General features: G+C 37.8%; 1 protein-coding gene across 6 annotated transcripts in view; it reads left to right on the top strand.

Annotated features, from left to right (window-relative positions):
- Positions 1–26,815, top strand: part of LDB3 (LIM domain binding 3) — a 116,226-nt gene that overhangs the window by 17,686 nt on the left and 71,725 nt on the right. For all 6 annotated transcript variants that reach the window (XM_053984412.1, XM_053984413.1, XM_053984410.1 and 3 more), the window contains exon 3: positions 20,040–20,191. In XM_053984412.1, coding sequence (XP_053840387.1) covers positions 20,040–20,191 — 152 coding nt within the window. The remainder of the gene's footprint in view (positions 1–20,039; positions 20,192–26,815) is intronic.

Raw genomic sequence — 26,815 nt, 5'->3', positions numbered from 1 at the left:
AGTAAGATCTTTTATACATTCCACCCACAATTCCCTGGAGTTCATGTGTCCTAAAGACAACCTGGAAAGGAGGCAGGACACTCTCTTGTACAGTATTACATTTTATAAGTACAGTGTGAAATGTTGATCTTTCTCATAGGGAAAGAATTCTAGGCTGGATCTGAGTTTCGTGCCATTTGATGATAAGGGTAGATATCTTTATTTCTTGCCTCTCTGAGTATTTAGCTCAAATGCTTAATTTGGTCTCTAAAATTTGTTTTATTAAAACTCTTTATAGACTAGAAAGCAGTACAAAGAAGTAGTTTTATTATAATTTAACCCTTATTTGCCTTATTAACTGGACCTTTAATTAGTCTTATCTGAGGGAAGTATTGTTAAAAGGACTTATAAACAATATTACTTCTTTTGTCCCTATTAAGTCTTGATCCTCCTCCTCTGGTTTTGCAGAGATTGGATTGGATTTCAATATTAAATGCCCCTTCAAGCTTAGGAGGCCAGGAAAGAGCTCTCACCATATAGCTGGTTGTTAAGCCTCTTGGTTCAATGCGTAGATAAAGGGCTTCAGTAGGAATAAACTTTCCTCACTGATGTTTAATTTTGGAACATCCACAGTGAATGTTCTGGCCTGGATGCCACAAGTCTTTAGTTTCAGTCTTCCCATAAAGCATCTTGGCTACTGTCTGAGACTATTTGTGCCATACATTCACACCAGTGTGCTACTGCCCTTGGATACACTAATGCTGTGAAGAGAAATGTTTAGAAAATAATCTCTCAAATACTATCTTTTTCCACTGCAGGCAACACAATTTTGCCATAGCAAAACAGGGATCAGGAGCTATTGAGAAAAGCCCCCACATTGCCAAAGTTTTTTTGAAAATAAAGGGTACATGCCATTTTCTGAAGCTGTTTCATATCTTCTCACCATTGCAGCAATGACAATAATGGGATACTCAGTAAAAATTAATTTTCTCAGTGTGTCAGGAGAAAAGCTTTTTTCTGGCTAAATTGTAATACCTTAAAAGAGATGATGGTGACCTACCTCCTTGAAGAGGTGAATTTCAAACATCTAATTGTTTCTTAGTATCTATTTGAATATTTTCATCTATTTATTGAGTAAAGTCATAATAATTAACATCTCCACATTCCTAGATTTATCTGTTAACAACAACAACAAATAATCAAGTAAAAGCATGTTTTTATAGAAAGATATCAATTCCTGAGAACAGATGAAAAAAACAGTGATTTGCAATGTCTTCAGTACATTTTTAGTTGAGCTCATTTTTAGTTGGAGCACAAAAGGTGTTCTCCATATTTTCCCTACTGAGTGTCTACAGCCTAGGACCTGTGTATTTATCTTTGGATGCTAATGGCCTAAGAAAACCCCTTTCTTTTTCTTTTTTTTCTTTAACACCCGTGATGAACAGATATTCCTGATTACATACATATATCTTTTCTGTGCTAGTTGTCACACCGTTACATACTTTTTGCCCAATTTACCTTGCTTTGATACCAGAATAAGTAAAATCCAGACTATTTTGATGGTATCTTTTTACTTTTTGTGCAGCTTCATTCCAAGGACAAATAGCTGTTGGTTGGTTGTGCCTCTTGACACTTTCTTCCCTTCCTCTGGTGACTTGTGTCACTTTGTAGTGCAAGTAGGTTGCACTGTGATAGTCCTCGATTCAATTAGATAATGTAACAGAGAGAGTGCTGTGGCCTAGAAGTTGCACTTAAAAATTGATAATATTAATTTTAACATACTCTTTACTTTGAAATACATCTTTCACTTCTGTGATTCTTGATATTGTCTTGAAGTGTCTTTTTCCTTTCCATTCTTACTTCTGACACCTCCATAATCTGTTTTTTTATGGTTAATTTTCATTGCAAAGACCAGTGAGAGAGACTAGGACAGGACTTTATTTTTTGATTAAAATACACATTGTCCATTTTGGGAGAGGAGAAGACCATGTTACGTGATATCCTTTTTGTTGGCTTCACTCCAACCCACTGTTATCCGTAGTCTCAACATCTGTATAACTGTTTATATCCTCTAAGTAGAAACCAAAGGAACTACAAGACTGAGCAAACTGTGCAAATACTAGGAATGTGAGCATATATTCCAAGATAGTGAGGTTGTTAGCAAGTATAGTACTGATGGATATCTAAGCTGCATGTGAAAATGACTGGTAATTTTTGCTACTGTCATCTCTCACTATCAAAGCATTGGGTAATATTCTGCTAGGACTGGGATGGTATTTTGAGATTGAAGTTTGGGTTAAGTAGTGTCAAGACAAATGCCAGTTTGACAGAAGAGAGAGCACTGTAAGTCTATATATTTGCATGGGACCATAAGAAGTTTGAAATCTTGCCTGGCAATTGTCCTTCTATAACAGTCCTTTTATTCTAGAGAATACAAGATTAATCTATTGTAATTTAAACAAGGAAGTCCTGCTTCTGTTTCTCTGTTTGCTCACAATATTTACTCTCATGTTTAGAACAGCCCTGATTCACTTTTTGTTGCTCTATGTTATTTTGAATACAATGTGGTGCTGGTAGTTGGAAGGAATGTTCCCCCAGAGGGGCAAAACAACCTCACAGCCAACTAAAAAACCCCAAAAAGCAAATTGTCAATAGAGTGAGAAATTACTGGATCTTTAAATAACCAAAGCTAGTCACCTAGTTTTAGTAGAATATAATTAAAGAAATTTTTTGGATTTGTATAGTTGAGAGTGAGCCCTAAATTGCTGTGCCATGGCCAATTCCCAATGTCAAATCCCCTCTTACCCCTCTCCCCCAGTTTTATCAAAGTATGAAAGTCTTGACTGAGTGAGATGCTATTGTTGGCAAGCCTTTGATGGACACTCCTGGAATTTCATTGCAGGAGCCATATGACTTCTGTTTTATCTGAAATCTCACTGGCTCTTGATGACAGACAAACTCTGTTTTTAGCATTGCACTGAAGGTCAGGCAAATGACTGGTTTCCAAATAGAGTAACTGAAGATACTGGAACAGATTTATTCCTGGTATAATTCCACTGGTTCTATGAAGTTACAGGGGAATATACTTGTCAAGAGAGCCTTCTGAGTTGAAGGATAATACCACTATTCTCAATCACTTGTGTATAAAAAGGGCCTGGAAAACATACTATTTGACATAATGTTAAAATTCATCTGTAGGAGAAATTCTACACTCACTAAGATAAGGGCAATATTTTTAGCTGGAATAAACTAATATAACTCCATTAAGGAGACTGACCACTGTACAATGTAAATTTTTGTCAATATCTGGGAATCTAGCTCTGGCTTCTTTAATTATGAGTGAGGTTGAGGATTTTTGGCTATGTAAATATTTTAGGACTAATCTAGGAAATGTATGCACTGCCTAGGCTGCTTTCCTAGTCGCAGCTGGGATGACTCCATTATTTTTTACAGATTTTAATTTTAGTTGAAGTTTTGGCACTCAAGTCCATCAACTGACTGTCAAGCAGACTGGTTAGATATTTTACTTCATTTTTGCAAGTTGTCTATGACCTTAATTCGTACAGAAAGCAATGGATGCTTTTTGCAGATGGATGAAGAAAATGAAAACTAAATACTGTACTATCATTAGGGTATTAGTAAAGGAATGATCAATGTCTTTGTAGAATGACATTGCAAAGGCCAAAAGTACAGGTAATGTGAAAAAATTTTCGTGGGAAAAGCTTTGCCGAGATCACAACCACAGTGACATTTTCACATTGATTGTGGAAAGCAGAGGAGCAAATGTCATGGATGCAAGAAGTGTGAATGTTGGCAGAGAGGTTTAGCTATGGCTAATGAGGAGGAGCTTCCCATCTCCTGCTTTGTGGGAGTGAATTGGTCACTGTAGGCTGGGGACATAAAGCCATAGATCAGAGAGATCCTTTGGTGAAAGCTGTCACTTTCTATGCCATGTTGTCCCTGAAGGGTTAGAACTACTTTGATTACCAACATCCTTTGACACTGGGAGTTGGTGCAAAAATTCAAGATTAAAGTTTTTACCAGGAGGGCATGGTCAAAAATGGGAAAGAAATGTAAACCATGTATTCTGTAAAACAGATTCAAGTATAATTTTTACAGTTCTTTGGTGGAAATGTATCCCTTAAAGCTCTAAGAGCATGTTTTAATAGTTTGGTCTTAATGTCCCCAAGAGGTTACACTTCAGTGAGCTTTTCCTTAGAGCAAACGTTTCTTTAATGACAGATAACCCTGACAATCATGAAGTACGAAGAACTGTTGCCATGACAAGGCAGGATTTCTTCAAATTGAGTAAGCTTTGACTTCAGTGCTGTACCCTGAAGGTTCCACTTCTCCAAACCATTCACAACATATGCTTTTATAAATCCATCAAACAACCCTGCACTCTTTCTGTACCCTATGTTTTAATGTCAAAGCAAATCTATGTTCTACTTGTGGCACCTGCTGTGGCACATACTTCAGCTACTTCAGGGGAGTACTAAGCATACCACCATACTTAAAGTCCTGTCAACATAGCTGTGATAAAGACCCTTAGGAAAATGTATAGCTCCACCCTAAAATAATAATTTATCATAACTCATAAGGGAGAATTAATTAGCATGTAATAATATGGATTAGTGCCCTTCATGAGGCATACAGAGCCATGTATAAAAGCACAGCCCACCTAGAGGACTACTTTTTAACAAGGCAGAACAATTTCTGTGACAAACTCCACTTCTAAAAATATACTTAAGACAGTCAATATATTGGTAAGTGCTGCTGTACTGAATACTTTTAAGTCGGGTTTCAGCAACATCAATCTGTATTACTAAATACTGAAAATACTATCATAGCTTAAGACACAAATTTATATTAAAAATAAACTTTTCCAATATCAATACCAACAGTTTAGATGATGGTTTAACAGATTTGTATGTTGTAATATTACTGTCCACTGTGGAAATATATGCACTATGCACTTACAAATACTTTGTCTATAGCTTATGCAAAAACACAGATTCATCAGGTTTTTGGTATATTAACATATTGTGACTGTATTTGAGCGTGTGCACTATCTAGACATGGATGATGTTTCACAGTTGTTTGTTCTATTTATTACAGAAAGCTAGAAAAGGAGTGAAAGGCTTTAAGGGGAAAAAAGTTATTTTCTTAGTCTTGATTCATGTTTCCTTCAGAAGGCTCTGTAGTCATCCTTTCTTCCCAGTGAGATAAGTGCACAACTCTGAAATCCAGTCTCTCCTACCTCCATTATATGTATATATATTTTTAATGGATCTCTATGCTCCGTAGTTTGTCATGACAAGGAGATGCTTAACTGAACTACAGACAAATGTAGACAAATCCTTTTGATCCCGTGGAGCATTTTTCTGATTTTCCACTACTAACATGGGCTGGTTGTCTGCAGTCTGCCAACACGGGCAACTTCAAACTTTAATTTCTGTGATTTAAGCTTATACGTCATTCAAAAGTTGCAAAGATGTTGTGCTTTGAGTGTCTACACTGGAGCAGAAGATGGCTCTGGTTACAAAGAGGAAGTTGTGTTACACATTGACTTTGCAAAATAGCAAGTTATATGTGAGTTTCTTTTGTGAAGTATTTGCTCTGGCCCTAGCCATAGTCATTAGAGAGGGTTCCCAGATGTAAGGGTGAAATGGACTTACAAGTTCTTATTTTGATAAGAATAGCAGGGAGGCTGCTTTTGGGACAGGAGCATCAGGCTGCCTGCCATCCTTAATTTTACTCCCATACTCATAAAACCAACATGAACAAAAAAACTACAGAGGGAATAGAAGAGCTTTTAGAACTTTATTGTAAATTAAAGTTATATTTTCTGAATGTGATTTAAAACAACATCATTGATGCCTTGCCTGAGGTGAAAATGAACACTGATTTACCATTGCCCAGCAGTTACGAAGGCATTTGTAGTGCAAAGCAATTAACAGAGAAACTAAAATACTTGCATTTGCACTGAAGAGAATAAATTTGTGCAAAGTAATGGGGAGTTGGGACAATAATATCTTTGCTCTACTGAAGTTTTATTTCTAATGTGTTGTCAGGACAGAAAAAGTTCTCTGGTTCTGCAAAACAAATGGGCTGGGGTCACAGTAAGAAATGTGCACAATGGGATTAATTTCCTGTATGAGACTCCTTGACTCACTAACTTTCACAGCAATCTTACTTGGGGAAGGTACTTGTAATAATGCAGTTTCAAAAGCTGCTAATCTTAGTTCTGTTCTTTGTCCTTCCTTTTTTAGAAGGATTTAACCACTTTGGATATTCACACTTTCAGTTCTCAATTCTGTTTTTTGCTTTTTTTTTTTTCCCCTGAGAGTTGATTATCAATGTACCCACTGATACAAGCACAAGGCTTTTTAATTACACACTGATATACCATAAACAGTACACAGCCTTCTTATCAATTTTTACATAAGATGGGCATGACTTTGTGTCATATCTGAGTTGCAGCCAGCAAAAGCTTAGCTTGACAGCCTAGTGCTTTTTTTCCCTTTGGATGATTGCATTGCACATTCTTACAGGGTCATGCATGATAAAAAAGGATAAGGGCCTTCAGAGAGACTTGACCAACACCTTATTGTCTGTGGAACTTTTACATCTACACTATCAATGCAAATCTGTTCACAGAGGCTGCAACAGGGGCTAGAATTATTATCTACACTGCAGAGCAAAGTAGCATAGAGCTTGAAATCCATGCTTTTGTATCAATTCTGTTTGTCTGTGGTATTCACAGAGAGCAGCAGATGAGATAATCTTAGGTGTTTTGAAGTGGAGAATATCTTGTTCTTCTCTGACATAGAAGAAACTTATAAAATGAGTTTTCTCTTTCTCTTATGTCTCAGCTTCTCTTTTTTTTTTTTTTTCCTATTTGTATTTTTATAAGGAACTCATTTAAATACTTGGATGATTCGTTTATACCAGTCTCCTGTGTCATTTGCCCAAAATCTTGTTTGATGTCTTGTTTATCACTGTGAAACATGCTGATTCTTTATTTTCTGTACTTGTATTACCCTGAAGTACAGAGCCAGGGAAGATCTGGGCCCTGTTACACTCAGTACTTGAAGTGTGTGGAAGAGCCTTTGATTCCTCACTGTTTAAAACCAGAGAATTTCCACCAATTACTGGTGTGTCCCATATCAAAGAAGACCACTAGGTGAATCTAGGCTTACTTTTATGTTTTCCCTGAGTGGTTGATGCATATAAGCTACTGTCTATGCTTTGTATTTTCCTCTGCAGCCATGAGTCTCTCCAATTTGATAAAATTTTGCAGCTAAAATGCTATTTCTAGTATTGAATGTTCAGCCATGAACATCGTAACATTCCTCATGAAATTAGTTCGGTCTTAACTCAATGCAAGAGAGAATAGTAGGAGTCTTTTTCTAATTCTTACTTTGGATAGCTGTTGAAGAATAATGTCATGAAATAGTTCCTTTCTTGACAGAGAATAGGAGGTAACTGTGTGAAATTCCTTTCACTTGAATGTGTGCTGGACTGGATATGACCCAGAAGATTGACTAGTAAAATCTGGAATTAAGGAGGTCTTTTCTGAGGATTTTAAGTAGGAGATAGATGAAGAGTGTGAGCAGAAGGTAGAAGGGTGAATTTCTTTCAATCCTGAAAATGATAAAAAAATGCAGGGGGAAGGCTATTCAGAAGCAAATGCCTGTCACCAGCTGAGACAACCAGATGGACATAATATGTGGTACTATTTAAAACAGCTCTACTATAATTTTGGGAGCATCTTTGGATTTTATTAGGCAGTTTCATGTAAAATGCATGTGTTGCTCCTGTATCATTTACATATGCAATCTTATAGTTTCTTCAAGAGCTGTATAATTCTATAAATAGAAGACCCATCCTAGGATAAAGAGAGATTACTAATATGGCTCCATTTGGCACTTTTGTCTGCCCCTGGAATCTTCCCAGCTGTCCAATAACCATCCAAGCATTCCTAATTTTCATTTATTTCCACTTCCTCGTATCTGAAGTAAAGGCCTTCTGTTTGTTAAATATCTGTATATTCACTTTGAGAAATGTTTTCTGCTGCCATTGCAGTTGTTACAGCATTGATGTTGATCTCATCAAAGTTCCAGCACTGACAGTTTTTAAATATTTTCTTTGCAAACATGATTAATGAAACTAAGCAAGGTTACAGAACAAGATGTTTTAAGAGGAAGAAGGATATAAAAAAAAAAAAAAACAGATGAAAAATGAAACTAGAGAGGGTGGTCAAGATCAAACTCTGACAACATATTAAAACTCAAAAATGCCTAAAAACTTTGTTTCCATGTGGGTGTAAAGCTCTGAAAAATATCACTGTAAATGTAACTGCCTAGAACAGAGAACTTTCATAATTCCATCAGTTATAATACTGGCTGCATCTGAGATTTGCATGCTGGTATTAGGGAATACATCAATCTGCTTTACAGTAATTTTTTTCTTTATGCGGTCCAAAATGCCACTTTAGCTTAATCATTCAGATGTTTGCTTGATGACAGAATACAGTGAAGAAGCTCATTGTCCTACAGTTTAATAAGTCCTCATTTGACATCAAAGTGGAGGGTTAACTTTTTTTCTGTGTTCCTTTCATTCCTCATTTGTACCAGGCAAATAATGGTTTCACTAGCAGCAGGAATCCCTGTTAAAGTAACTGTCATACTTTCTCATCTATACAATTCATTGTTCAGCAGTTTGGTGTTAAATGAAGGGAAAAAGACAAACTGGACACAGAAAGGCAGACTACCTTAGACCTTCTGAAATCCTTTCTTGGTCAAATGACAGCTTTCTTGCTGCCTCTTCCAAACCAATTATTTTGACATGCTCCATTGCAGAAGTCAGTGTCTAATATAGCCAAGGAAAATACTGTTAAGGCAAATTCTGAACTTGATTGCATTCCTTCCATGGACTTAAATAGATGTCCTGTGAACATTTATTCCTTAACAAAATACACAACCAGATTATAATAATTAGCATGTTTACTCTGGAACAGGAGAGGAAAATTTCTAATTTAGACAAGCAGAGTTTAGAAACTCATTGTGACTAGGTATGGAGCTTGTTACAGCCTCTGCTTGCAGTGCAGAGAAAAATGTCTGCACTTATTAAAGAAATTAAAGTTAAAAGTACAACTTCAAAATGGAAGTGAGGCACCCTGCAGATTAATTCTGTTACTTCTGCATAAGTTACACAGCCTAATGATCCTTAAGGAGCTATGCTCTGAACTGAGCATGAAGGCATATCTTAAACTAAGAATCAGAAGCATATTCTTCTCTCAGAAACCTAGTTAAGTATCCCAAGCAGGCTAATGATGATTCTCACACAATTTAAGCTCCTAACTTTTGTTACCTAAGAATATTTATTAGATACGAAAGTTTAACCCATTTTGGAATACCCACACTAAGTTCCTAAAGCATTGATTGTGCTGCCAAACTGGTAGAAATACTTGATGTTTCCAAGTACAGGTAGTCGCCCGAAAGAAATAGGAATGTACAGAGGGGTGAGAGTTGGGGGAACATATGTGATCAGCATCTACAAGGCCCTTCTTGAAACACTCCATTTAAACATATGTGCTCTGGAAGAAAAACGCTGCCCTGTCTTGCTGCTGCTTACATCAGTAAGTGGTGAACACCAAATCTAGATGAGATAAAACAGGGAAGAAGCAGAATACCCAAAAAGGAATTGGCAGAAATGTTGGCACCCAAGTTAACAGGTAAAAGTATCACTAACCAGCAATATCAGTACCACAGGCAGATCTGCAGGATGGTTTTTGCAGGGGCCTTTTGCTTTGGCAGAAAGCGTTCATTCACAATTGATGGGGTGCCCACTGTAATTGTAATGATGGATGTTTTCAATTGAGCCTCTGGAATGTAGCACAAAATAAAGTTGAAGAATGTATTAAGATGGGATATGTCTTAGCATTCCCAATGAGACTGAAAGCTTTCTAACCCTCACCTGTTAATCAGCAGGGTGAGCAGCACAGAAGGGGAAGGGCTGTCCATAACAGGATGCCAGCTGGAGAGGAAACTCTGATCAGGCTTCTCTTCCTGCCTTAATACCTTCTTTCAAGTGCTAGTTATGATCATAGGCTTTGCAAGCTGGAATCCCCTTCCACACACACCTGTGCTGGGTAATGCCGTGAGGAATTCAAAACATGTCAGCACAGACAAGGCTGCAGAAAATACAAATAGAAAGCCAGCACCTTATCCAAAGGTAATTGAGGCTCCACGCACTCTGCTCAACTAAGAATTGTGAGATGACAGACTCCTGCCTTTTTCTAGAATGAAATATTCCCAAGAACAGCTTTTCTTCTAGTTGTTGGGGATTTTTGAATCAAGTTTCAGTCTGAAATTTGGGCATAAACATAGAAGACGTGGTGCAATGGAGGTGAGTGGCATTGTTTGGAACTTCCAATTCAAGATCCCTTTAAATGAAGAGCCATTCACCATAGGTGAATATTTACTAGATGAGGTTTTTAATTTCTTTAATAACCTTCTTCTAAGGCTGCTTATGGCTTCTGAACTTTATGGGACATTCCTGTTAAAACCATATTTTAGTACATAAACATTTGGCTCATAAACAGTAATTGTGTTTAATGAAGACTTTTGGTAAATTTTCATAACACTTTTTTTTTTTTTTTTTTTTTTTTTTTTGGTGTAATGTTTTGTAAAAGATATTTACTTCCAATTCTCCCTAGAAAATGGTGCAGGCTGGGAAGGGGAGCTGATGTAGCAGTACTCTATGGAGAAAGAAGACACTCAGCCTAGGTTACTTTTCTGTACAGCACAGCCAGCTGATCTGACTTCTTTTTGACCAGAAATTAAACAAACAGTAGTAGTTGAGCCAAAAATTAGTGTATCTTTCTCAATAAATGATACTTCTTCCATCTTAGTCATTTGACTTCTTTTTAAATTTTGAGTCTTTAAATAGCCTTTAACTACAGACAGTGTAGACAGTATATTACTACAATTCATTTCTTTTATTTTATTTTGTCTGTAAACAGGAAGGCTTTCTGAAGTCACATAATTTTTTTTTTATTGGAGAGTTATGGAAAAGTACTTGGAAAAAACCCACAGAAAATCACTTCTTGAAAACTTGTCAGCTTAATACTGCTCTGTGCACTGAAGTCACTGAAAAATGTGTGGGAAGATACTGCACTTATGCAAGGCAGGATTCTAAAGCTAATAGATGTAAAATTCACCTAGGGAGATGCTTTTACCTTCCAGAACCATCCATGTCACTGGTTTGTTCTTTATCAAATAAAATCATGTGTATGTGTGTGTTCTTATACTATGCAAGCTCTCAGTGGGAAATATTTGTAGATTGCTGTATCCAATACTTTATGGGTTAAAATGCCCAAAACCAGCATTGGCATCATCATGCTATCAATAAAGTTCAATCCTTGTCCTCAGAAATAGCCACATTCCTCCTCAGAGATGCTTTCATTTTTGAAAATGAAGAAAATCAAGATCCTTCCTTTTAAAAAGTTCCGATTCTGTTACTTCACCATAGCAATCTTCAACGTAACATGATTTCCCTTTTAGATTTGAGATTATATCAATATGTTCAGATTATTTCCTGTTAAACAAACATGGTTTCTGTGGTTTACCAAGGGAAGTGGCCTCTCTGTGTTCAACTGAACACCACTAGGAAAACAAGTTTAAGTAATTACATTTTAACAGGTACAAGAAACATCTTCAATCTCTACAATTTCCTAGCTTCCTGAAGCATCCAAAAGTTTATGTACCTGTTAAATGTGTTAAAATTTTGTTTTACTTGCTACATGTTTAAATTTCTAGGGATCCTGCTGGGATGCCTGGCAGGATGTCATGTTATGCACTAAATGTGAAACAGCCTATTACAGAAGAAATTGGCATTGCACTTTCTCAGGGGTACTTTGCTTCTATTCTGTTTTATTCACTTTGATCTTAAAAAGAATTTTTCACTCTCTGAAATTTGAAGCCTATGCTTCTGTTTATTCTCTCACAGAGCTTCGATGAATGCTCCAGGTACAAAACAGTTACTCCTGTTAATAATGAAAGTGTTTAGGGAGGCTTTGAGGCCGTATGCTGGCAGCTTAATGCTGGGCCCTCCACTTGGAACACATACATATTGGGCACTATGGCCTCCTAAAACCTTAGAAGTGAAAGTATGGGCATGATACCAAGCACAGTTCCTGCAAATTTAGTTCTGATTCAGCACCTCTGTCACTGTGGACATGTGTGACATCTCATTTTCCTTCATAAGCTGCCAGCTGGTGTGAGCTATGCTGTTCTACCCTCTGTAGGTGAAGCACAGAGCTCAGTACTAAATACTTCTGGTCTAGAAACAGGACTGCTGTTTGCTGTGTCAAACTGGCAGCTCGTGTTTTAGTGAGCAGAGGAAGAATGACTCCCCTGCTATTCCGGTGGCCAGAAACAAAGAGAACTCAAACAAATGCATTTGAAGAACAATTAAATGTAATCCTGCATCTATTTAATAAGTACCCTAATTTACAAGCATGCAAGAGCAGAAGAGTCACTTACACACCAGTCGTATCTGTGCCAGAACCTCAGGACTTGCTCAAAGCTATTTTAAGTTGCTTAATATCAGAAGTGGCTGAAGCCTCTCAGTATTGTCTCAAATGCCCTTTTAGTCAGGCCTTACTGTTGCTGGACCAATCAAAAGCTCTTCAAAGTTATAAAGCATCATGATCTTAGTTACACACAACGAGGTACATTAAGCATAATTAACTTGAAAAAAAAGAAAATTTTACCATAGTGACCAATAGCAAGACATAAACCCCTCAGTTGATTGCTAATGGTTGTAGGGGGAAACAAGATAAATTGTGCTTCTGTGAGCAGGTTAAAAAGCTGCACAGAATGTAGAATTCAAGAAGCTGAAAATGAAGCAGGCAATCCTGATGACTGAGATGTGTCTGCTTGAAACACAGAAAAACCTTATACAACTGCCTTAAAATGAATTCAAATTTGAAAAGGAGAAGCAGGGAAGAGGATGGGAAATCTTTGAAGAAACTTGGCTGTTGTGATCCTGCAGGCACTTGGAAGCTGTGTGTATATTTGCTGCAGGGGGTTGTCCTGTGGAAGCTGACAGATCAGCTCACACATGGGCGCTGCCAGAATACTAAGAATCAGTACCTCAGTTTTATTTCTGGTTTTGATTTGCATTCAGGTTATTGAACTCCTTGATACCAAATAAGAAGTCAGTCACTTGTTTCTCAAGACCTGTTGTGTCAAAACAATCAACATTTGTCATTATATGACTCACCTGTTTGCTTCCATTTAATTCCTGTGAGATACACAGCACACACTATCTTGGAACAGTGTGTGATGCTAACTGAGAACAGACTGAATAGATGTAACAGATACATTTGGATAAAGACTGAGAGAATAGATATTACTGTTAGTCATACCATACACGATATAAAGAGCTGTGAAACCTTCTAGTTACACCAACACATCCTATTAAAAAGCCACATCCACTCTTTTACTATCATCTATATAGCTGGTGTAACAGAGCAGTCATGCTTCTATCAAGCTAATCTCCAAAGTCCACAATATAGCTTTTTTTTCTTTTTTTTTTTTTTTTAATAACAAAGGATTGAAAATTTTTCCATTAGATAATGTGGAGGTGGGGCAGGGAATGAAATGATCTTCCAAATAGGAACAGGTGTATTCACACTGCCTCTCAAAACATCCCCCAAAGCCTTGCCTAGGGCAATTCCCTAAGCATGCCTAGATGCTTCCTTTCATTTCACAGCTGAAAGTCTTTTACATTTGGCTTATTTTCATCACCTGAGTTTCGTTAGCTTGGCAGGAAGGGCTATCATCTGTCTGTCTTCTTCCTTGAAGAGACTATATATTGTGCATGGAAAGGAGGCTTGTGAGTGATGTTAAGTGTAAGGGAAATTTTTGGTGTTAATCAAGGTGGCATCAGTCCAGCCTGGCTTGGCACTCCTGTGAATGAGGTAAGCTGGCTGGTTTGAGTGCCCCCAGCCCTTCTGCTGTTGGAGTACAGATTTCAGCACAGGGTGTCCTGAGTTGGAAGTGCTTTACTGTTCATCCCACAAAATCTCTGTGCTGCTGTGGCATTGTGATTCCTGGTACCCGAGAGAGGTAGATTAGAGTTATTTTGGGTGTTCTCACATGTATTGTAATCTCCCTTCCTAGCTACAGATGAAGCAGAGCCTGAGAGGCCACTTCAGATTGTCTTTGCAGCTTGCCAGTACAGCTCTGCTTAGTGTAAATGGAATCTCTTCAAGGTGTCAGTGGCATATTTTGCACATGCCATGAGTGTTCATTTAAGGCAGTTCTTGTTGTCTTATTAAAAACAAAAAGAAAAAGCCAAACCAAAGCAATGAAAGAAGCACCACAGAAAGGAGAAAAAAAAAAAAGCCAATAAACCCCAATAGTGAATTGAAAACAATGAGGCATAACATTCAGGCAAATGGTAGCTGCAAAATGGAAGTTTTTCTTAGGTTTGGTTAGTGATACATGCAAGGACATTAGTTTCAGGTTTCCCACAATCTTATCTTTACATGTAATTGGTCTTTCTCAGCTCTCCTATCTGACACAGAAAGATATGAAAGCCATAGGATGCTTGCTTTATGGTATAGGTTATCTAGGCAGTTTCTTTCCTTGTTTATGTTTGTGCCTTCTGGCAGTGTGTTGAATGAAATGCTAAATTTCTGCATGATGACTTCTTCCAGTGTGTCTTATTCATTTTCTTTGCATTTTTTTCTTGTCCAAAATTGCCTTCTGTTTTCTAAGAAAAAAAAAACATTATTTTCCCTTTGGAGCTCTTACACTTTTTTTGTGGGGACAGGGATGGCAAGTGACTCATTTAGGAAAAAATAATATAAATTTCCTCAATTAACTTTCTTACTAGGGGAGAGGAAGAGATGTCTCTGGTCTATAGGTAGCTACTTGGATTCATGTGGGCATTCAGCAACTGTTCTGCGGTGGGGTGTCAAAGCACGTCTCTCCTTTCACGAGATGATGGTCCTGTGTTTAAAGAGAGGAAGTTTTGCAGGCACTTAGAGCCTCAGAGCTTAGAATTACTCTGAGAGTTTGTTGGAATCTTCTATGCAAAAAAAAAAAACTTGTATAAATATAATGGGGAGAGATTTAAATGCTCTTTTCTCTATAGAGGAAATGTATTGTCCCTTAGTCTCTGTCCAATCCTTTCCTTGAAAGAACACATTATAGTCTCTGATTTTCTGATTATGGAAAAGACATTTCCTTTTAATTATTTCTTCTATTTCAGAGATCTTAGAGGAGCAGGTATTCATTCTCTGTGCTTTTGCACATTTCTAATGCTAGTGAATATCTGATTCTCTGAAATGTTCTTAAATGAGAAGCAGAAAATATAAACTGTTGATTTTGCTGTTGAGGTCAGAATGGAGTCAGGCATAGCTCAAGTGCTGGAAAAAAAAGAGGCCCTGGCTAATGCTGCGGGCCATATTAACAGCTTCTCATTTGTGTAGGCCTTCCTATGTATTTTTGTCTGCCTTGTAAATTAGGAGTTCCTTGAGGGTAGGAAAACTGTGTCCATCCATCTGTTTGTACAAGCATTCTCCTTAGTATTTGAACACTCATCCACTCAAATGCTGTCTGATCCCTCTCTCTTCCCTTTGGAGTGGAGTTGAGGGGGCTTGGCTGGCAGCATGTGCAGTTCTCAAGGTGGTGCAGCAGCTGCTCTTTGTACGCTGCCTCCCAGAGCTCCTGCTAAGTAGTATTTACTGTGAACCCAGTGCAGACGAGTTTTTGTAGGGCACAGCTGTCACTGTGGTACTATATATTCACCCAGTGTACCCATCCGCTCGCAACAGAGCGTAGTAAGAATTCTCTGTAGTGTATTGGAAGGAACATGTGATACTTCCAGCCTGCCAACTCTCTTTAAGCTGGGGATGTTGAAAGTCAGATGTCTGTCTTGTAGGAAATTTGTGAGGGCTGAAAATTCACATCTCTGGAGCAACATGTATTCCCCTGCTTCTCTGAGAGTAGTGAGATGCTTGGTTTTTCAAGATAAAATCTGTGCTTGGGCTCGAGGCACTAAAGAACTACTATTAAAATTGGATCTGTTGGTGTTACCCTGGATTGGATTTTGTAAATCAATTGACAGAAATAGCTGTACCCTGAAACTCTGATGAATGTCTCACTGTAGCATTAAATAAAGGCATTTGCAGCACCTAGCAACTGCAAGCTATGTTGTAATCCAGAGCGAGTTAAGACTATTACAAAAGTTTTCTGAAATCATTCTGTCTAGAACTTGCCCAGAGATTTGCTTTAGGGAAAAAAGTTTGGTGGTCAAATTGAAAAATGCATATTTATCCTTGATAGTAGTATATTTCTCTACATTCATTACTTCTGTTAACAGAAGAGAGGCTGAGACAAGAGCAAAGTAGAATTTGCTGTGTAGACAGGTCTGGGTTTCCAGTCTAATTCTAAGGTTTAATTAGCATTTGTCCTTCAAAAATATTTTCAAAAAATATTTTTAAATAGAAAATATTTACTCAAGATTTTAGAAAGACACAGTGAGCTCTTCTCTGTTTGTGATTTATATTTAGTAAATGTTTTAGTAGATCAGAGATGAATTTTCAAAGGAAAATACCAATAGATAAAAGATAAACTCTTTGCATTCCATTCCTTTCAGCTGGATCTTTAGAAATGGGAACAAGATAGTCTTGAATGTGCCTTGACATTTCAGATCTGACTGCCCTGTATCTCCATCTGCACACTGGTATTTTGTTCACAACAATTACTGACTGCTCGCAATGTCTGCTGGAAATGCATACTGTGGCTTCACTTGGAACACTCACAGAGATGTCTCTCGGTTTCTAACTAAAATACATGTAATTTTGTACTTTGGTTTTCATGTTTCATACAGATTATGCATCCAGTCTTTAATAATGCCTTCTATATAAGATTCTACAGGACCAAATAATCCAGTGTGCTTTTAACCAGTGGGAAGACCATGAGAAGAAGTAATTCTTTCCTGATACCTACTACTTGTCTGAATTGCAGATACAATAAATTAGATCAATCTTTTATACTTGCAAGTCTTGCTGTCTGTGAAGTAAGGATAAGCTGATTTTTAAAGGTAAAGTGACATCAGTGGAGTGCTGTCCCCTGAAATGGGAATTTAAAAAATAGAATTGTATGAAAGAATCCCACACAGAATTTGCTACCCTTATACTTCGTCGAAGAAGTTGAAGCCCTTTCATTTCCTTTTTAAGTAGGGACTGACTGAGCCATGATTGAGACTGTTTCCTTCTCTTTCACAGTATGGTGCTCCTGGAGCTCCTTGTCTCAGAAACAGCGTTGCAAAGCTAGTAAAGAAGATGTAAATCGCAAATTCAGAGTTACTGAGGTCTTTCTGTTTGATAGATTCATGTGATTAATGTTTTTTCATTTAGGTTATATTTTCTAAAATACCAGGCAGAAAATATCCCATTAGAAGAAGTGAAATAAGGTTACTCATTACAACCATCCCCTCCCTCTAAATTGACTGTAATTCTAGGAGGGTTGTAGTTGCTGTGTCATTATTTAAAGTATAGAATTTACCTGTGGGGCTACTAAAAGCAAAAGTCAGAGCAAGTGAGAGGGAAGCCAGTGTGTTAAACTAGCCCCAGATCTAGAGTGTGTTATCCTGTCTCTGGAAGCTCTGCTTCTCTGGGCTTATTTTGTTTGAAGCATTACTGAGGAGTGGAAGGAGAGACAAATGTGTTGAGTAAGAATACCCAAATTAGGGCAGACGTTTGACTTTCAGGAACTGGGTTGATGTTCAGAAACAAGTCTCTGTTTTTGACAAGAAAAATGGGGGGGGGGGGGGGAGGGGAGTGTCCCAGAATTTGAAACCAGCATCACAGAGTTAATATTCTGTGGCAAGAACTTGTATGTTTCATGAGGAGGTTAAATCTGATGTCTTAGAAAAGGGATGTGTGAAGATTATTTATTTAAAAAAGGATAATTTGAAAAAGACAGAAGTGTCCTACTTGACGAATTCAAGTCTTACTGACTCATTTGTCTGAGTTTGGCTTTAGTTTGCTTTTTGTCCTTTTTTAAACCTTTTATTCTATTGCAGATCTTATTTCTTGACATATTTGTGGGACTGAGCAGGGAAGGATCTTTGAGTAACTATCTTTGAGTAACTTTACAAGTACATGTGGGTGTACAAATAATCCATACTCTTTATGGGCTTCTGGATTCTGTATACTTGGCACAATGCAAGTCAAATCAAATGCATAGAAGTTCATGTTTGTATAACAGGTTAGAAAAGCTATGCTTGTAACACAAACCTTTTGGGTTTGTTTTGTTGGTTTTGTTGTTTTGTTTTTTGTTTTTTTTTTCTTGTGAGGGTGCATTAGACTGCAGAATAAAACTCTGTCTTTGAAACTACCACAAAGTATTTCCCCCATCCCTTGATTCCTTAACACCAGGAAAATACATTGGGGAATAGTACTGCCATTATCATTAAACTCTGCTTGCATGAGAACATTGTATCTGTGGCTGTCCTTCCCTCAGAAAACACTGAACTCTTTGCTTCCATCTCAAATGAAAAGGTATTAAAACTTGCCTCTTTCAGTCAAATCAGTTCTGGGAATTACTTACAGTGCCTAATTCTGAAGTAATCTTTACTTTTAAATTGTCTGAGTATCCAGGGTGTTGTGTGTTCGAGCATTCTGATACTAGAGCTAGTGTTTTAATAAACTGACACCTCCCGCTGTCAGACTACACTGTCAGTTGGACTTCTGGCCTCAATACTGAGCACTTTTAACAGTGTGTTAAGAAAGGGCTTTTTCCTTTTTTTGCTTATTCATCTTTGCCAGTAAAGCACATGAGCAAACAGTCTAGGGAATTGTTTTGGAAGGAGGTTTTTTTAGTATGTATATATTTATAAGTGACTAGAAATTTGACTTCATGGTTTCAGCCTGACAGAACTCACTGGGGACTTTTGGCTCATAATCAAACACATCTTTATTTTATGTTCACTGTACTGAAGGAACAGAATTTTTGAATGCAGCCTTTGTCGTAGTACTTTAGATTAGCCTTGAGTTTTTTAGTGAAGAATGTAAGGAAGTGAGTTTCTAAGTAAAAAGACCAACAGCTTATATCCATGCTCTTTCTGTAGTGGGTACTGAAAGCAGAAGACATCTCTGGTGTGTTTGTTAAAATTTGTCTGGTTGATAGTATGTGAAGGCTTCTCTGGTTTACTACTGTACTGGTGTTACCCATACAGAAGCTGAGAGGGCTGTGTAAAATTGAGATCAGGGTGCTGTCCATTCAGAGAAGATGCAGTTCACAAGCTGACTGGAGCCAACAAAATGTGTTGCCACGGTGAACAGACAACTTCTGGACTGTTGCATCAGTTGTTGGGCTTGTGGTTGCAGCACTGTGGTTTCTTATTTCTGAGAGTGCTGTTCTTTGGAGTGTGAGGTCCAACAGGTTGGTGAGATGGGCACATGGCAATTTGTGTTGGTAATGGAGCTGCAGTTATATATGGATAAGGTTAAATAGAATAATTTCCTCTAAAACTTGCTAAGAAAGAAACAAAGTGTGCCCAAGGCCACTCACACTTATTCATTTCCCATCCCCTCAATAAAATTAATTAATTTGGGGAAAGTGGCTTTTAGGAGGAAAAATACAATAAAATCATGCAGTGGTTCATTCATTTTCTGCTTCTGAGTAATATCTCTATGTACTGCTGCTGTATAGAGGTAATTATCCCCTTGAGATAGTGATAATAGGTGGTAAGGGAACCACCACATTTGCTTTAACCTCTCAAAATGGAAGTAACAAGAAGTAGATGGTGTCCTGGACCTTTGCAGAAGTGTGAGTTAGCTTTGATTAGTTTAATTACCATTAATTTTGATTTTTCACCCATACAATAATGGATACAACCATTGTTGTATCTATTTGTGTAATTTTTGCTGTATCTATTCTGTACTATAATTCTGGGCAAGTTCTTCAGCTGTTTTGGATATAGAATGACTTACCAGGATAAGACTTTTTCTTTTGTCTTTTCCCACACAGATCACCCCTGGCAGCAAGGCAGCACAGTCACAGATGAACCAGGGGGACCTTGTCGTGGCCATTGATGGAGTCAACACTGACAGCATGACCCACCTGGAGGCCCAGAACAAGATCAAATCAGCCAGCCACAACCTGAGCCTCACTCTGCAGAAGTATGTTGGAATAACTTAAACTCTTTGCATTCCTAAGGGCAACCTATGAAACTTATGACTGAAGGTTGCAAGTGTTTTATCCCTGTCTGTTAGAATTATTTGAAGTGCTCATGGCACAGATAAGAGATGAAAAGCCAAAATCTGCTCTGATTCTTGTAGCAATCAGCATGGATTCCTACAGAAATTGAATGGTTAGGTTGAGTGTATCTGTGTGGGATTTAGCCTATTGAATACAGGTGTAATCTCATAATCCATTCAAGCTTCTGTTAAATGAATCCAACAGTTATGTTTCTTTTGGTTATCCTCATGTGGGCAACACAGTTTAGTTTGGCTAATTTATGAACAACTGTCTTAGAAACAACAAACAGAACAAGTGTTACAAGTGCATGGGAAGAACCTCATGAGAATTTGTGCTAATGGTCTGGCACCAGTGAGCTTGAAAGTCTGCTCTGTATCTGACTCAATAAGAAAGGTGTAGCTCAAGTGCAGGAAAGGGAGGCAGTAGAATGTGGAGAGGGCAGGTTTTATCATAGAGATGTGATAAAAGTTGCCTTGCCATTAATAAAGCAGTTAATAGGTTTTTTAACTTCTGCTGGTTAATGTTGTTTCCAAGGAAATTGGTCCTCAAGTTAGATAACCTTGCACAGAGGATTTCTGTAATAAATGCATTAATATTTAAAGCTCCATAATTATAGAAAGAGAAGTAGCTGCTAATTTTATTGCATTGTGAAGAAGATAATTTTTGTACAGTGTAGGCAAAGACAAGTACAGAAAGCAGACTGTAATGTGGAAGTACAATTTCTGAGAATATACCAAAGAATCTCATATATGAATGTGCAGTAGAGATAATCAGTATCAGGAACAGACTAATAGCTAAAGAATAAGGAGCTTAGATGAAGTTTCCAAGACAGGACAGAGTACTATAAAGCAAAATATGTCGCTGATTTTCCCCCATGGCTTTAAGTTTGTCTTTGAGTGTTCCAGATAGAGTAAAAAATCACTGCCTTGATGCATGTAGTTGAATTCTCATCCTGTCACCCACTCCAGCTTCTTTATTCTTCACTCGGAGTTATAGTGTTATTACAAATATATGTATGATACCTTGTTTTGCAAAGATTTAGATTGTTCAGAATATTTTTTGTTTGAAAGTTAAGAAAAATCCTTTCTGATTGTTAGAATACCTGTCTGCTTTTCTGTTGAACCTTTGTTCAGCAGAACCTTTTTGCATTGAGAAAACATTTCTTACGTGCTTTGGGTTGCTGCACGTTTGGTATTAATTTTCCTGAATATTGAAAGTTCTCCAGTGTCTGCCTCTATGGCCTGGCATAAATGGTTTAAAACTACAAATCAACAGCTCTTCTTACTCACAGAAGAAGAATTTCCAAATTCATGATTAACAAATCCGGATTGTCCTAATGTGTATCACAAGAGACAAGTCACTTAAAACAGTAATTTTGATCAAGTGTTTCCAGGGATATTTCATTTCAGTAATCATTGTGCTTTTTTATTTGCTGACCTCTAAATTACAACACCAGCAATTCTAGTGGCCACATCATTAATAAAAAAAAAAAAACTAGTGGAAGTACCTTTATGAATTTGCTTTCTTTTCTATTTATTGTTCCTTCTATTTTTTTAAGGCTTTCCCTGTCTCTTGGTTCCAAAACAATAATATATAATTCAAATACTCAAGTTACATGGATAAAGAACAACCAAAGGAAGCAGTAATGGAGTGTTCCACAGACTGAAATATGCTTGCATAGATAATAGATATAGATAAACTACAATCCATTTTGAAAAGAAGGAAAAATGGCATAAAGTAAAATGAAATACTAGTAAACATAAATAGATGATAAAACAGCCTTTTTTATCTAATGAAAATTTTCTCAGATGATGCTTTTGCTCTGAACTTATACAATTAACAGACTCTTCTTTTCAGCTACTTTATGATGTGAGTTATTAGTTTGCCTTGGTGACCCATTCAGCCTTGTTGGGAAAACCCAGTGAAAAAGACTGAAAAGTAATTTCTTTTTAATATTTTTTTTTTCTTAGATGACATGAGGCTATTCAAAAAAGTTGTGCTCAGAGGCATTAAACTGGCTTTGCTTTGCACAATTCAGAATTTACAGAAGCTAAACCCTAGCAGCAAGAGATATTGACCAACTGATGTACACATAGAACCCTATTAAAGATACAATGTCTTGAGCAAAAGGCATCTCCACTATATTCAGGAAGTTAATAATTAATTAATCTTGCCTTAAAAAATAATTTTTTCCCTGGGTAATTTACCCAAGGACAGAAAGATTGTCAGTTTAGTCGCCTGCCCAAAATGTACAATGCAATATCCTTTTTTCAGCAAAAACAAATTGACAAATATTGAGTTGGTGAAAAGAATAACATGAAAAGAAGGAAGCAGTGACAAGGGACAGTAACTTTCAACCAAATAAGAAGAGAGGCAAAATCTCCTGGGATATGGTTACTAGGAAAATGACTGTGCTAAGAGATCACTTTGACTTTTTTTAGACATGGCTTGCAGCAATGAAACTGGAGCAGTGTTCTACTAGTATGGAAAAACAGCCCTAGTTGCCATAAAGAGCACAGAGATGGAAGTGCTCACTTATCCTATTTGTATAAAAGTTTGGAAACATTGGAAATTCTTTCCAATGGAAAAGGCACATATGTGCATTAGGAGATTGACTGTTGTGATAGGAAAACTTCAGCTCTAAACTGTGGTGATATTGGACATGTATGTGAAGTAGTCATATGGCTCTACAGAGTATGTTTCAAGGTCATGGAATGCCTTACCAGGCAACCTGTGGCTTGGTTTTGCTGTTGCAGCACTGGAAGTAGAACTGATCTTGCTTGTTTTATCTGTAAGGCCATGGAAAAAAGCAGTGGAATGTGAAAGCTTGACGAAATCTTGACAAAAATGCTCTGAGATAGAAAGCTTTATTTTTTTTTTTCTAATGGTTCTTGGCTCTCAAAAGCGATGGCCTTTCCCTTTATTGGTCGTGGCCGTGAAGGTTTCTTGTGCATTGTTTATAACCTGACAGTTAAGAGAGTGTTCGTTGCTACTCACTTTTATTACAGCACTTTGTTCCCTGTGGACTTTTTACAGGGTGGGGTACTGGTTATTGTTTTAATTTGGCTGTCAAAAAAAGCTGTTCATGGTGTCAGCACTTGTGCAGGACATCCAATTGCAAGGCATCAATCATAGAAAAAAGGGAAGTGTTAAGAGCCCCATTTATACTTGCCTGCCTAAGCAATGGGATTCTGTGATTTCCTGTATGAATTTAGTTTTAATTCAAGTAGCACCTGCACTGTTCAAGGCACATGAACATAGACCTTCCATGAATGTTCAGTGCTGGCCTGAGTGGAGTTCTCTGCATTTCAGCCATGGGTTCAGGAATTTGTGGATGTCAAGTGTTTTCTGACAACTGCCTTCCCTAAACTTCCTCTTTAATTTGTTCTTATCCCTTCAACCATGCTATGTTTTCACATAAACCCACAAAATTAGACTGGAAGTCTCACCAGCTATGCCAGAGGTTTGATCAGGCAGCCAGAACTTGTTAGTGGTTTGAGCTGCTGATTTCTCTAGAGCCTGCAGCGTGCTTCCCTTTGCTGCTTCTGGGAAGCGAAAAGATGCAGACAGGCAAGTGCCGGGAAGTTGAAATATTTGGACTGTGCATGGAGAAAGGGACCTGTGATCCAGTGATGTGGCAATGTCTGGAACCCTCCAGACTAGTACTGCTTCATTAAGTTTAGAAGACAAAGTATATTTAGGAAGTGAATTCTTTTTTTCTAAAGAAAAGAGCAGGAGTGAGAGGAGAAGGAAATAAGTGTCTTTGGCACTGTGAATTATTACTCAGCAGAACTCCCATGAGGCACTCAGGAAAACCAGGCTGATATTCTAAAGTGTTACATACCTCTATAGATGCAGCTTATTCCTTAGAAACCTGCATTGCTGTAGGTGTACTGAGGGGGGATTGGTGCTGGTTCTGCTGGACTGTGCTGTGGAAGGCTATTATCATACTCTATAATGGTCTGGGTTGGGGTGGAAAAAAGACATTGCTTTGCTTTTAGTCTTTTTGAGACCTCCTGGAGTTCAGTTCCCTGTAATTTTTCAGTATCAGTTTCTAATCAGTTACTTGAGCTACACAGCTGCCCTCAGGCATTTTAATTCTAGGCCAGTCAAAGTTCATCTTTAATTGTCTGTCTGTCCCATAGATATTAGGCCATAAACATTGGATTGTGCAGTATTCAGTTCACAGTGAAAAACAAAATGCATGCAAAGTCTATTTTTATTTCATACAAACGGGTTTCTTTCTTAAATGCACAGTAAATACAAAAAGAGAGCAGCATTATTTGTCAACATGTTTCACTGGAGCATCCACAACATAACTCTAGTAATCTGATCAGCCTCCTTGGAAAGGAATCACCAAATGTACTGGCTTAGTTTTGGAAAGTGCTGTAACATGAGTGTGCCTCATTCTGCTGGCACAAACATTCCTGTGTCACTCTAAGGCTCCGCTTTGGCATCACTCTGTGCTGCTGGAGAGGAGCAGGGGAGGTGGAGACTTCTGTACTGGGTGCACATTGACAAAACTTCCCCCTCCCAGGGCATGCCAGTGATGCTACCCTTTGCTTCTAGACAGTCACAATTGGCTGTCTTTTGTTGGAAAATCATGAGGTAAATAATTCTTTTCTCTACTGAAAGGGAAAGTGTCAGAGGCAAGGCTATGAGAGACTTATGGTAAATATTTAATAGCTTTCCTTTTTTGTGCAGCACCAAAAGATGGCTGATCCTGCAGTATTTATTTCAGGCCTACTATAAATAAAGCATATGGTGACAGCAAACTGCAAGCAAGGAGAACTCAGTGGTTATTGTAAACTACTTGCTTTTGTCTGATGCTGGGTGTAGTAACCAATTCTGTGCCATGTTTTAGGTCTGCTGATGGGCACATTTAAATCAGAACTAGAATACAGTTATATTTATGCTCAAAAGAATTAAAAGATAGTATCTGTTCCAGTTCAGGGTAAATTGGAACTATATATACAATATTGATGAAAGCATGGTCTAAACTAGTTGGACTATTCAAAATATTAAGCAGATTAGTAGAAAAAAGAACACTAATGGTGGATATGACATGCCATACTAGTTAGCTTATTTTGATTACACTGTGTGACTGTAGAATTTCTGAGTCATCTGCCACCAATAGCCAAGGTTTTTTTCCTTCCTTCTGGTGGTTCTGTATGCTTAAAGCATTAAAGAAGACACATCCCACTACTGGGTTAAAGAAGCTGCACTGTATTACTGAGAGAGTTGGTCCTCTCTCACTCTGTGTGAAATAGAGGTGACTCCCATTGTGTGCCCAGTTGTCTCTGTATGCAGGTATGAGAGGGCAGTAGGATTTGTTTACAGATGTCAGGCTATCATCTGGACAGGACTGTGAGCTACTCTCTCTGAGTAGTTACATTTAGTGCTGGTGAAATTAATGAGCAGCTATTTCCATGGAAAATGAAATGAAGTATCAATGTCAGTCACTGGAATAAATACAAATATATTCCTTAAATGAGCAGTTTAATTTAGTGGATTGCTATTTACACTCACTGCATGAAGTGTCCTTGTTAGTTTTAGAAAAGAGCCTGGAAACTGTGGATATATGCCAAGGCTTTAAAGGGCAGTGAAGTTTTAATTGCAGCAAGATTCTGCTTAGGGATTAGAACTGCTCTCAGAGTACACATCACTTTTTTTTCCCCTGAATACCAGCTTAGAATTGCATTTAAAATTCATTGTTTTATGTGAGAAATATTTTCTGGATTCCCTAAAGATAATCTCCATGTGAATTCTTTCACATATTATATTTCACTCACCATGGAAAGGTCAAGATGGGTACCATGGGCCCATCTCACTGAAGTCAGTGGGCTGACGCAGCTTAGTAAATAAACATGGCAGTTGTATTCTTTCAGACAAACAGTTCCTGTCTGCTTTCTGCAAGAAAGTTAGCCAAAATGTTACAACAGACAGCAAGGTCACAGTCTGTTCAGGCTGGGACCTTTTCCTATTAATGCTGATTAGTTTAAACCCAGTCATAGAAAAATGTAAATTACACACTTAAAGCTAATTGGAGTGGATGAAAAAGTATTTTTTAGAAGTGGAATTTTTCAATCAGGTAAAATGCTGGCTTTACTAGATAAGCCTTGTAAATGTTCTCTGTTCCTGTAAGTTTTTTGGTTTCCTTTGGATCCCTTTCACCGCGGTGTTTCTTGCCAATCAACCCCTATAAAAGCTGTCTACCCTAATTTTTTTTTCTCCAACAAACTCTTAATCATTGGCAGCCCATTGTTTCTTGCAGTGATATCCAAGGTCTGTTTAGCCTGGCTGTTGGGCACTGCTGGGGTTGGGCAGCTCTTGGTGTCTGTGCTGTCCCTGGCTGGTGGCTGCTGGAGCACATTGGTGCAGAGCACAGGCTGGCCAGGGGCATTACTGCATGGATGTAATGACAACCCCAAACAGTACTCAAATACCTCCAAGGGGCACAAACTCTTTTGACAAGTCCTGGCTAATTTTATCCACTTAGTCTTAAGACATAGAATTATGTTTTTAGTCAAAGTCTCTGATGCGGA

This window comes from Vidua macroura, chromosome 8 (assembly GCF_024509145.1).
Source record: "Vidua macroura isolate BioBank_ID:100142 chromosome 8, ASM2450914v1, whole genome shotgun sequence".
Classification (NCBI taxonomy): Eukaryota; Metazoa; Chordata; class Aves; order Passeriformes; family Viduidae; genus Vidua; species Vidua macroura.
The sequence above is the reverse complement of the archived record's forward strand: the minus strand, read 5'-3'. Positions and strand labels throughout refer to the sequence as shown.